General features: G+C 45.6%; 1 protein-coding gene across 1 annotated transcript in view; it reads left to right on the top strand.

Moving 5' to 3' along the window:
• The window catches only part of LOC123762450 (uncharacterized), a 234,445-nt gene that overhangs the window by 202,599 nt on the left and 18,674 nt on the right, over positions 1–13,172 (top strand). Inside the window, exon 6 of the mRNA XM_069326780.1 lies at positions 4,970–5,094. Within this exon, the coding sequence (XP_069182881.1) occupies positions 4,970–5,094 (125 nt within the window). The remainder of the gene's footprint in view (positions 1–4,969; positions 5,095–13,172) is intronic.

Here is a 13,172-nt window from a genome sequence, read left to right on the forward strand (position 1 = left end):
CCATGGACGTCGATCTTGCTATATGGGAGACACTGGCTGCAGACCGTTCAGCCTGAAGGCAGTCTGCTCAAAGAGGTCTCTCCAAGTTCGAGGAGTCACTTGCCAAGGAATCGGAGGCAAAGAGACAGAGAAGGAAAGCCGGTACACAGGAAGACAGACCGGAATCGGACTTCGTTTGTGCTCGGTGTAGGATGGACTGCCACTCTCGGATTGCCTCATCAGTCACACCAGACGCTGCACCAGGATTGACAACTAGGGCGCAACTTCATAGTCTCCCGAGACTGAAGGATGCCTTACTATGCCTATGCCTACTAATAATAATATAACAGTGTAAGAGTGTAATAATAGTATAACATGTATCAGACACGTTATACTATGTTTTTGGTAGAAATTTTCCACATCTTCGGAGGCGGGAGTTGACGGCTCGGAGTCCATTATTTAGGACTGACACGAGACAAACGTATGCGATGTTTACTCCCCATCGTTTTGAACGTACAAACACAATGTTTTTTTGCATATTTGTGCGGCTGTCCTTTGGGGGATAGATATCCCGTACTTGGGTCTGTGGATCGACATGTGTTGATACTGGGATCTGGATCCCAGGATCTGTCCGATCCACGGACTCCAAGTGTACTAGATTCTTTAGTATTTTCAATGACGAACTTTCTTTAGACTGACCTTTAACTATCCTCAAAATGCCCTGACTGTCTGGGTGGACAGATATGACTTTACCTAACGGCCAATCAGACCTTGATCCATCACTGATCATCAGGACAATATCACCAGGTTGTATGTTCACTTTGTCATATGCGGAATTTTGCCCATTATGGTGCTATTCCACCATATGTATTATGTTGGGGAGATGCTTTTACCCTTGTACCAACTCTCTATCACCCAGGTATGAGAGATCTCTGACATTCTCATCTGGTAAGGAAGGTACTGGAGTCAGTGGTTCACCGTACATTAAGTGGGCTGGACTTACTGGTGCATGTTGAGTAGTCATCTGACATGTATGCCAACGGGCAATTATTTATTCTCGACTCGATTTCTCTGACTATTGTTTCGAGCTCCATGAGGCCTATCTTCTGGCGATGCAGAGTTTTTCTCCTACATCTCGACTGTACATATTATTCTTTCATAAAATCCTCCATGCCATGGAGTTCTAGGTGGGATGAATTTCCATTTGCACTGTTTTTGTTGTGCATTACAGACTACAGGATGTGAACAGATTTTCCATAAACATTTATGGAATGTAGCAACCAATGTAGAATGTAAGCAACCAAGTTAGCTGCATTATCTGAGATTATTAGTTTAGGGCATGATCGGAGCGCTGCGAATCTACTGAAAGCCTGTATTAATGAACAGTCACATCAGGTCTTACTTCTAAATTAACTGTCCTAGTAGTTGCATAGGTAAATAGATATACGCCTTTATCGGATGTCCATCTTGTGTACCTGTAAGAGAGATAGCCCCTGTGTTATGAACTCAATTTGTTTCGAAGGGGCGTAAATGAACAACTCTTTTTTCATAGAGCAGAGGTGGACCAGGGTAAGGGCATCTTGCATCGTACAATCGGCTTATCACACAATTCTTCAGGATGCTTTTTAAAGACTGTCATCTCTAAGGATACCAGTACTGTTGTCTCAGTTGTTTTATGATATCTAACACTCCTCAATGATTGGTGAAGTATTGATGTATGTGCAGCACAATCAACCTAGTGATCCAATTTTTTGGCAAGGATACTGTTTCTTGGTTTATATCTGCATGTTCAGTCAATGTCGGAAATATCAACACTATTTACAAACTTTCAAAACAATATGCAGATAATATTGTTGCTGATTTTGTATCAGCATATTAACAGAATTATCATAGTTACTCACTCAAAGAAAATTAGAATTGAGGAATTTTTCCCATGAAAAATAAAAATAGAATTGCCACTGCACCAAAATTAAATTCACCAACTAATAATGTTGTGAATTCATCTTAAAACACCAGTCTGGAGAACAAAATTGATAAATAGCATTCTCCGTCACTGGATCTAATTGAAGAACAAATCAAACCAAGGTCTCCCTCACATTATCGATAAAAGGCAGAATATTTATCCACTCTCTCGACGTGTCGCTTGATCGGGGAGGGAAGCGGAGACGCCATTAATTATCAACACTAAGTCTTGTCTGCGAGCAGGCGAGCATAAGATACACAACAATTTCCCACTAGTCACAGTGTTGCAGTACACCAAATCTCCTATTATCAGCACGCCTTCAGGAGCCATGAGATTTGTTAAAAGTTGTTCAATGTCAACCAATATTTTTTGACTAGTTGTATATGAAAAGGGCTGCAATTGTTCCAAGCGTCAGTACTGCAGCCTAAATAGAAAGGGAGATTTAATTTTTGTTTTCTTGTTTTCAACGAATATTACACATTTTCAAGTGAGTTGCTACAACCACACGTTTCAGATATAATCATTCTCTGACACATGAGCATATAATAAAGGATCTGATGCTGCGAATTTTCCAAAACATGTTTAGTTTTTCTAATACAAATCGTCAAAGTTCCCCCACACTCAAAAAATAAATATGGAAATATATCATGTTTATTGCTATTATAAATCAATAAATGAATTTCAGAAAAAACGCTGGCCCCAGATTTTAGAGATATAAACGTTACATATAAGGTGTAAGTTTCATGTAAATTGAATAAAAATGAAAGAGTAGCAACTCGTTTATGTTACTTGAAAAATAAATCATTAAAATATTAAAGTCTGAGGTACTGCCATCGGTGGCTGAGGTTGACATCAACCAATTTCCTCCAAAATTGGCACCCTTACAAATAGGCTTACGGGCAGTCAGGTGTATAAGTGTCATGCAAATCGTCCGATAAACAAATAAGAAAAATAAAATTGAAAAAAAGGATTTTTTTTTTTAAATGATTCTTTTAATAAAACTAATTATAATATTTTTTAATATATACTATTGTGATAGCTGAGAGTCATAGACACGATTTCAGTTGACACTTGTGTTTGATAATTGTTTTTGAACATTTTGGAAAATTTTTGACACATAATTCAATATTGTTTTTTTCCCTTCCTATTTATGCTACGATGCTGAGACTTGGACCAGATGAAACCCTTTTCATATACAACCCTTCAAAAAAGTTTGATTGAAATCGAACGAGTTTCCATTTATTGTATATTTTTGGCATATTTGGAACTCATGCCCCCTTCATTAGCTAATAGTTCTATATCCGTTTGACTATAATTAATATGCATTTATGGCCATATTTAGTGTATTATGTCAAGTGGTTAGAATACATGACAAGCCACCTGGAACGGGTAAGCTTAAATAAACGGGTGAACGGGTAAAACTAAATGAATTCTCCCTAATATCTTGCCTCTGATATAGCCATCATACATTAGCTGTAGTTCATTACTATGTTACTATTTGACAGGTGAAATTAAAGGGGAAGAAGACACTACTGGCTTCTGGCCAGTATTTTATACATTTATGTTTTGTCAGAGGATATTTGTGTGCCATTTTTCTGCACTATATTGCTATATATATATATATATATATATATATATATATATATATATATATATATATATATATATATATATATAGCAGACGGGTGACAACTGTCCTTAAGCCATCAAATATCTCTTGTAGAGATAATATGTTCTTTCTGTATTGTGAACATATGTGCCAATATTTTTGGCAATAACGTCGTCTGTCGAGTCTAAATTCGCTATTACGGCACTCATTTTCCCTTTAACCTGGCATTTTAAGTATGAAAATTTATTTATCTTGGGCCTTTGACTTTATGTATCAAAAGGTTGCCAGAAATCATCCGAGTTTTCCTCATTAAACCCAGTAAAGGTGGCTGCTTGGGAAGCGGGGTTTGTGATGGCATTAAATTTGGTGCAGCAGCTGTAGTTGTACTAGTATTTATATATTGTGCAAGCGTAGCAGTGATTGGATCAAATTTGGCCTGAGTATCATCTTCATACTGAGGGTCATGTCCATAAGAATATCCATATCTACACCTGCTGTTTTGCCATCTACTAATGCAGTCATGTACGTCTTTATTTGTCTATTGACTTGCTCAAATTAGGCTGTGGCCACTTGGCAATATGTGTCCAGTTGTACATAGTCAACTTGTGTTTGTGTAGAAAAATCCTCGCATTTCTCGAGTCTGGTCTACGTCTGGTTAAATGACCTTTCAGACCTGCTAATTTTTTCTTATGTTTTTCTACAGTAACCATGGTTGATGAATAGCTGGCTGCGTGTGCTCATGGACTTAAAAATTAATTACTTTAAGTCTTAGTGTAACTGTTTGTGTGTGTGTGTGTGTGTGTGTGTGTGTGTGTGTGTGTGTGTGTGTGTGTGTGTGTGTGTGTGTGTGTGTGTGTGTGTGTGTTTGTGTGTCCGTCCTCATTGTGGTGGTGTAGTGGTGAAGATTTAACTGAAGCCGTCCGCCCCTCAACTACCCAGATGGCTTCGCTAATACGGATTTATAGTGCCCAGTTTAATTTCAACATTGATTTTATACTCCTGTTTAGCAAACGTATCTGGGTAAACAGTTATTTATGGTTTATATGTATTTATTTTAAAGTATTACCCTAATAATTGAATGACCCTTGGTATTAATTTAAGTGTCCTGGTAAGGAACCCTAAAGAGGCCTCCCTTGTTTAACAAATCACATAATGGTAGTCATTTCCTGACTAAACGCTCTATGTTCTGGTAGGGTTTGGCTTGTGTCTAAAAGTATCTATGCCTGGTGCATGTGCTCTATCATAGACCACGTACTATAACTCGGACATATTATACTATATCTTTGGTAGGAATTATCCACATTAATTATGTACATTCTTGACCCTCTTAGAGAAGACTGTGGCCGGTGATGAAGGGTCGGGTGCTGGTCCACGACAGTTACACCTGCACATAATTATGTCTGTTGCTTACCCCTCAGAGAAGACTGTGGCCGGTGATGAAGGGCCAGGTGCTGGGCCACGACAGTTACACCTGCACAGCTTTCCCAGGAAGTGTTCCATGGCCCACGCAGCGGGTGGACGGGTTCTTCGTGGGATCTCCCAGGTGTGTTAGTGTGTGTATATACTCACCGATTTCTTCTCCAGTACAAAAAGCTTTTGCTCTTGAACTCCGCCTTTCCAACAGTTGGTTGTTCAATGGAGTGACTTAACTAGTTCCTATCATATCTACATTCAAAATTACCAATGGACTTCTATATCAATGGATTTCTATAATTTGCTCATTTAGGTCTTTCCATTTCCCTGCTACTTCAATGCTAAAAACTAATATCTCTCTAGCTCATCTGTTTCTCAAGCTTCCATCTAGTGGTTGTTGTTATTCACTGTGAACATCTTTTCTACCCTGTCAGAACCTTCAAGTAAGTGTGCCCGCTACCCAACTTTTTCAGCTTTATCTTAATTTCGTTATTTCATTATGTTTCGCTCAGGTCGTAAGGTATGATTTCCCATTTTTAAGGTCACGTTAGTACTTATTTATATACCTAATACTCTCTACGTCCTTAATCTTATCATTATTATTTTTCTTAGAACTTTGCAAGAGGATATTTGTCAGTGACACTCATCCATAGTTAAAAGCCTTCACTATAACTTTTCTTGCATATTGGGAGCACATTTGCCATTTCCCGAAGATTTTATCATTCCCTTCACAATTGAATTACTAGAGAAGAGAGTTATAGGTACACTATAACTTCTGTATACCTATAACTGGAGGGAGAAGAAGCGCTTTCCAGTTATAGGTACACTGGAGGGAGCTTTAGGTATAGCTACTAAAAGTGCTTCTCCTAAACTGTTTGCATGTTTATATATTTGTTTATATTTACCAATTTTAGCTGACGTGTGTGTACTATAAGAACCATTTCAACCAAAGTAAATAATAAAAAAAACTATTTTATATTTTATTATTAATAAAATTTGTTTACTCTATTCGATGAGATATATTTCCAAGGTAAGGTAAGGTAATTATCAAAAGAAGGCACCAAACCGGGAAGGCTATGTAGCACCATCAAATGCGCAAAATAATCAGAGGGCGCTAAATATCACCAAGGATGCCAATACGAGAACAAAAACGCATAAGGCGAACGATATCAAAAGTATCCGAGTCACCAAGAATTCTATTGAGGGACAGGTGACCGCGAGGGGCGGTCGGAAAGCAAGACACACGCTCGTCCTGAAAGTCAGGACATTCAAGAAGGACATGCACGATCCTAAGAGGGACAATGCAACTAGGACAATAAGGAGCAGGGCGGCGCTCCATCAAGTGACCATGGGTTAAGCGAGTATGGCCAATACGCAATCTCGCCAGAGCTGTTTCCCACCGCCGGTTACGGTGGAAGGAGGACAGTCACGAGGAAACACAACATTTAAGAGTACGTAGCTTGTTACCAGTAACAGACAACCAAGAAGCCTGCCAACGGGTAAGGACTGAGGAATGGATAACCGGGTAAAAGTCGGAATACGGAATGGATAACCGGGTAAAAGTCGGAATACGGAATGCCTTTACGAGAGATGGGACAAGAGCGGACAGCTTCCTTGGCGGCAGCATCCGCACGCTCATTTAAAGACACACCAATATGGCTGGGAACCCAACAAAACTCAACCGACTTAAATTTACTGTGAACAAGAAACAGCCAATGCTGGATCTCGACAACTACTGGATGAACCGGATTAAAGGACCCGAGAGCCATGAGGGCACTACGAGAGTCAACAACAACTACAAAGGAGGACTGACGACGAGAAAGCAGGAGACGAAGAGCAGAGAGAATAGCATAAAGTTCCGCTGTAAAGATACTAGTCTCCGGTGGTAAGCGACACACATAAGTGCGATCAGGAAAAACAACAGAGTAGCCAACACCGTCCGCCGACTTAGACCCATCGGTGAAGACAGAAACGGAGCGGGAGTGAGAAGAAAAGTGCTCAAGGAAAAGACGTTTTAGAACCGTAGGAGGGGTAAAAGCTTTAGTGATACGGGTCAAAGAAGTACAAAACCTCGGAAGAGGGACTCTCCACGGGGGCAAAGAAGGAACAACACGAGGAGAAACATTAGAAATACGAACGGAAAGAGAATCCTGGAGGCGAGATAACCGGACAGAAAGAGGGAGGTGGTGAAGAGGAACAGGAACCGGAGGAGGGGTAAAAGTTAAAGCACGGCAGAGGCGAGAGGAAGGATGTTGTAAGGACCGCGCAAGATAGCGAAGACAGTAGCGATCACGGCGGTCCTGGAGAGACAAGAAGCCAGTGTCAACATACAAGCTAAGGACGGGAGTCGAACGAAAGGCACCAGAACTGAGGCGCAACCCAGTATGGTGCAAAGCATCAAGACGGCGAAGAGTAGAAGGAGAAGCAGACGAGTAAGCAGGGCAACCATAATCGAGCTTAGACAGGACAAGAGAGGAATGTAAAGCAAGGAGAGTGCGCCTATCTGCTCCCCAAGAAGTATGGGACAAGACCCGAAGGAGGGTAAGGTCCTTAGAGCACTCAACACGGAGGTAAGAGATATGGGGAGACCAAGACAAACGAGTGTCAAGGAATAACCCCAAAAGCTTTGCGGAACCTTTGTATTCAAGGGGATGACCATAAAGTGACAAAGAGGGACGAAGAACAACCCGTTTCCGCGTAAAAGTCATAACACAAGTCTTAGAAGTAGAGAACTTGAAGCCATGATCGGTGGCACAAGACGACACGGCATCAATTGCAAGTTGAAGCCGGCGCTGAAGGAGAGGCGAATCATCACCCTGACAGCAAAGGGTAAGATCATCGACATAGAGAGCGGAGAAGACACCAAAAGGAAGAGAAGAAAGCAGACCATTGAGGGCAACCAGAAAAAGAGTAGTGCTCAGAACACTACCCTGGGGCACACCTTCGTATTGCTGAAAAGAGGCAGAGCGCGCGGTACCAAGGCGCACCCGAAAGGAACGACGGTAGAGGAAGCTGCGGAGAAAGAGGGGGGAGATGACCACGAAGGCCAAAAGAATGAAGTTGAGATAGAATATGATATCGCCAAGTGGTGTCGTAAGCCTTTTCCAGGTCAAAATGGACGGCAACAACGGAGGTCTTCGCAGCAAAAGCAGTACGAATATAGACCTCCAAGTTCACCAGGACATCTGTCGTGCTGCGGCACTTGCGGAAACCAAATTGAGAAGGGGAGAGGAGGTGATGGTGTTCCAGGAACCATATCAGACGAACGTTAACCATACGTTCAAAGAGTTTCCAGACACAAATTGTGAGAGCAATAGGGCGAAAGTCCTTAGGGGAAGTACCCATAGACCCCGGTTTGCGAACAGGGAGGACAACGGCATCGAGCCAGTCCTCAGGGACTGACGACGACTCCCAGATCCGATTATACAGACTCAGTAAATACTGAGACGTGCACGGAGGGAGATGGCGAAGCATCTCATAATGAATACCATCGGAGCCTGCCGCCGTAGAACCGCAGAGGGCCAGGGCAGAACGAAGTTCAGAGAGAGAGAGAAGGGATCATTATAGGGAAGTTGAAAACGAGTGCAGAAATCTAAGGGACGAGACTCAAGGACAGGTTTACGAAGAAGAAAAGATTGGGGAAGATGAAGACCAGAGATAACAGAAGAAAAGTGGGAACCCAGTACGGAAGCGACCTGCAATGGGTCCGCCACAAGAGTATCATGGAGGTGAAACATCGGGAACGAATTTACCCGCTATCTTGCGGCTACGCTTCCAGATCTGGGCCAGAGGAGTTTCGGACGTAATTGTTGAGACATAAGATGCCCAACATTCACGTTAAACCGTACGGATGGCCCTACGGGCCACCGCACTCGCTTTCCGAAAGAAAAGAAAAGAATCGGTCGTCTGCCTATGGCGGTGCCTCTTCCAGGCTGCACGCTTACAGCGGACAGCCCGAGCACAGTCCGCATTCCACCAGGGAACGCACTTCCGTGGACCCCGAGAGGAAGAGCGAGGGATAGAGCGGAGGGCAGCGTTGAAGACAGTGTCATGAAAAAGGAGGAGAGCGCGAGAGAGAGGCAGAAGGGAGAGATCAGAGAGAGTAGCACTGAGGGAAAATAGGGTCCAGTCCGCCTTAGCAAACTGCCACCTAGGGAAAGAGAGGGAAGGGCGAAAAGAGAAAAAGGAAACAAGGATGGGAAAATGATCACTGCCATGGAGGTCATCAAGAACCTGCCACGTGAAATCTAAGTAAAGAGAAGACGAGCAGAGAGAAAGATCAAGACAAGAAAGGGTGCGAGTCCGAGAGTCCAAATGAGTGGGCTCACCAGAATTCAGAAGAGACAGGGAAGAAGAGAGGAGAAACGGCTCAAGAAGGCGACCCCGGGTATTCGTCAGAACGTCACCCCAAAGAGAATGACGACAATTGAAGTCACCTAGCAGGAGCACAGGCTCCGGCAAGGAGTCTAGGAGGTGTTTCAAATCAGGAAGAGAAAGCGGGACACTCGGGGGGAGATAAATGGAACAAACAGTGTACCATTTCCCCACAAAGATACGAGCAGCAGAACAATGGAGAGGCGAAGGAAAAAGTAAAGGCACAAAGGGAACATCAGCACGAATCAAAAGAGCAGAAGAATTAGAAGCCCCAGCAACAGCTGGGGGGGGGGGGAGAGAAAGGAATAGCCACGAAAACGACCAGGAGGAGCACAAAGCATCGGCTCCTGGAGACAGACACAAAGGGGGACGAAAACCGCGAAATCAGAAGTTGGAGTTCGAGGAAATTGGCGTAATAACCTCGAACGTTCCATTGAAGAATGGACAACGACGAGAAGAGAAAGGACAAAAAGAGAGAACAAGGAAGAAACAAAGGCGAAAGAGCAACAGAGCACGTTAAAGAATATCAGGGTCGGGATCAGGGTCAGCAAAGTCAGGGTTAGGGGGCATGGGTAAACTGAGCAAAGACGGAGGGAAGGAAACGGGAGAACAGATCAGAGGTGGGTGGGCAGGGTCCGGAGGAGGAGGAGGAAGAGGAAGAGGAGGAGACAACGGAGAGGAGCAGTCAAGGACAGCAGCAGGAAGAGGAGGGGTAGAAAGAGGGGAGCGTACCTCAGCAAGGGCAGCAACTGAGAGGGAAGAGGGGGCTAAAGAAACCTCCATAGCAGGAACAGGGGGCGCAACCACCGAAATGGGAGGGGAAGGAGCGAGAGAGGCAGAAGTAGGGGCCGAGGAAGAAAGCAAAATCTTCTTACCCGCCGGGGAGGAGGAAGGACAGGAGCCAGGTTTACGCTTCTGACGTAAAGAGACAGGTGTCCCAGCAACCACGTACTGGGCAACGGATTCTAGCGTCTCAACAGGAGAAGCTGAACGAGAGCACACATGACGGCCGTTTGGAGAGCGATGGACATCAGCCCGCACCGACAGGCGGCGGGGAGAGTCAAGAGACGGAGGGGAAGGAGGAACGGAGGGAGACGAGGAAGAAGACACAGGAGACACGACAGACCGGGTAGAAGGAAGGGGAACCCCAGACAGAGGACCAGGAGGAGGATCCTTCGGGAGAGAACCCAAAGGAACAGAGGAGGGGGCAGTGGGCGCATCAGGGTCCAAGGCCCGGAAACGGTTGTGAGTCTGAGGAAGGCGGGAAGGACGAGGAGAGGAAGAGCGCAACACGCGAGCATAAGAGATATTAGCATAAGGCGGGAGCCGGCGAACCTGGCGTCTCGCCTTAGGAAAAGATAAACGCTCCCGGTGCTTCAAGTCGAGGACGGCTGCCTCAAGCTTGTAATGTACACACGCACGGGAGAAGGTAGGATGGGCCCCACCACAGTTGAGGCAACAAGCCTGGCGAGAAGTGCACTCCGACTTAGAGTGACCTTCGCCACCACACAAAGGACAGAGAGAGACAGTCCCGGAGCAGCGGAGGGCACCATGCCCAAACCTCCAGCACTTGTTGCAGAGCCGAGGAGAAGGAATGTACTCCTGGACAGAGCACCTGGCACCAGCAAGAATGACAGAGGGTGGAAGGGTCCTACCATCAAAGGTAATCTTCACAACCCGGAGGGGTTGACGGCGACTACCACGAGGGGGACGAGTAAACGTGTGCACCTGGAGAATAGAATGGCCCTGGGCAGCAAGGATATGTCGAATATCGTCGAGGCAGTCGTGCAGGTCCCGAACGCCGGTCGCAACATGGGGCGGGAGTAAAATAGTGCCAACACTGGCATTCAACTGAGCGTTCTTCGAGACTCGAACAGGGGTCTCGCCAAGGCAGGATAAGGCAGCCAAGCGGGAAGCAGCATCCTGAGAAGGAGCAGCAACGACACATGTGGGGTTGAAAGTAATGGAGGCATCCACGGAATCAACGAGATGTCGATGGAGGGAGAAATCGTCAGGAGGCGCAAAATCAAGAGGGAGATCAAAATATTTGGCCCACGAAGCGGGACCAAACAAGGCTTGATAGGTAGCAGAACTGGAAGGAATCGAGCGAGGGCGGCTGTGACGAGGACGGCGGTGAGAACCCCCAGAGAGAGAGGGGTTAAAAGGCGCAGTAGTTACAACTAGAGAAGGAGCCGCGCCAGGGGACGAGGTAGTCACCACTGGGGGCTTGGGGCTCGACCCAACCACAGAGGAGGGAGGGGAGCCAGGGGAAGGAGTCAGAGAAGCCAAAGGAGGAGCAAGGTCGGGTCCCAATGCAGCGGAGGCTACAGAGCCCGGTCTTCCAACACGGACTGACTCGGGGGCTTGGTCGCCCACCCCACGAGCCTGAGGAGGTAAACCAGAAACAGCCGAAACAGGGGTCATCATTACGAAAAGAAGAATTCATTCACGAATGTGCCCCCACACCCACCATGGAGCCACAATTAGAGGCAGGACACCCAACAAGAAGCTATCGCCGGTCTTGCCGGGGCCTCCTAGAGGTGCGTCGTGAGTATACGCCCCACAAACGCCACCTTAAGAAACCGACAGTCCGTCGAGATCGGGTTCAGTGACGAAAGGGGGATTGACAATAAAAGGTTCCCCTCGCTCTCGACGTCGGGTACTACAGTTCTACGGGTGCAAGAGTATGCCTCCTCAAGCACCCGGGCATCAAAATAGAAGAAGTTCAAGGGAAGAACCAGAACAAGCAAAAGGTCGGCAGGAAACGGCAAGCAGATAGGAGAAGAGGGGGGAGAAAAACGAAACAGAAGGAAAAGGAAAAGGTGCCCAGCAGAATTGGTGAGGACGGCAGCAGGAGCACGAGGCTAGAAAAGGACAGAGGACTGTCCCAAGGAGCATCACACTCCGGCAGCCGCCCACTAAGCCCCCACACGGCGACAAGGAGCTGAGCGGGGAGGGGGGGTTACGGTGGTAGGAGGAAGGCCACAGGGACACACTACGTTTGAGAGTACGCAGCTTGTCACTAACCACAGAGGACCAACAACCCTGCCAATGGGCAAGAATGGAGAAATGAATAACAGGATAAAAGTCGGAATAAGGAATACCTTTACAGGAGATGGGACAAGAACGGATAGCTTCCTTAGCGGCAGCATCCGCACGCTCATTGAAAGAAACACCAATATGGCTGGGAACCCAGCAAAACTCTACTGATTTAAATTTACTAGAAATAAGAAACAGCTAATGTTGAATCTCGATGACCACCGGATGGACAGGATTAAAGGACCCTAGAGCCATGAGGGCACTACGAGAATCAACTACAACCACAAAGGAGGAATGAGAATGAGAAAGCAAGAGACGAAGAGCGCAGAGAATAGCATAAAGTTCTGCCGTAAAGACGCTAGCCTCCGAAGGGAGGCGACACATATAAGTACAGTCAGGAAAATCAAAAAAGTAGCCCACACCGTCCACAGACTTAGACCCATCGGTGAAGATGGAAATAGAGTTGGAGTGCGAAGAAAAGTGCTCAAGGAAGAGGCTTTTCAGAATTGCAGGAGAGGTAAAGGCTTTAGTAATATAAGTCAAGGACGTACAAAACTTGGGAAGGGGGACTCTCCACGGAGGTAAGGAAGGAACAATACGAGGAGAAACATTAGAAATATGAATAGAAAGAGAATCCTGTAAGCGAGATAATCGGACAGAAAGTGGGAGACGATGAAGAGGAACAGGAACTACAGGAGGAGGAAAAGTCAATGCACGACAGAGGCGAGCGGAAGGATGTTGGAAGGACCGCGCAAGATAGTGAAGACAGTAGCGATCACGGCGGTCCTGAAGAGA

The sequence above is a fragment of the Procambarus clarkii genome, chromosome 2 (genome assembly GCF_040958095.1).
Source record: "Procambarus clarkii isolate CNS0578487 chromosome 2, FALCON_Pclarkii_2.0, whole genome shotgun sequence".
In the NCBI taxonomy this organism is placed as follows: domain Eukaryota; kingdom Metazoa; phylum Arthropoda; class Malacostraca; order Decapoda; family Cambaridae; genus Procambarus; species Procambarus clarkii.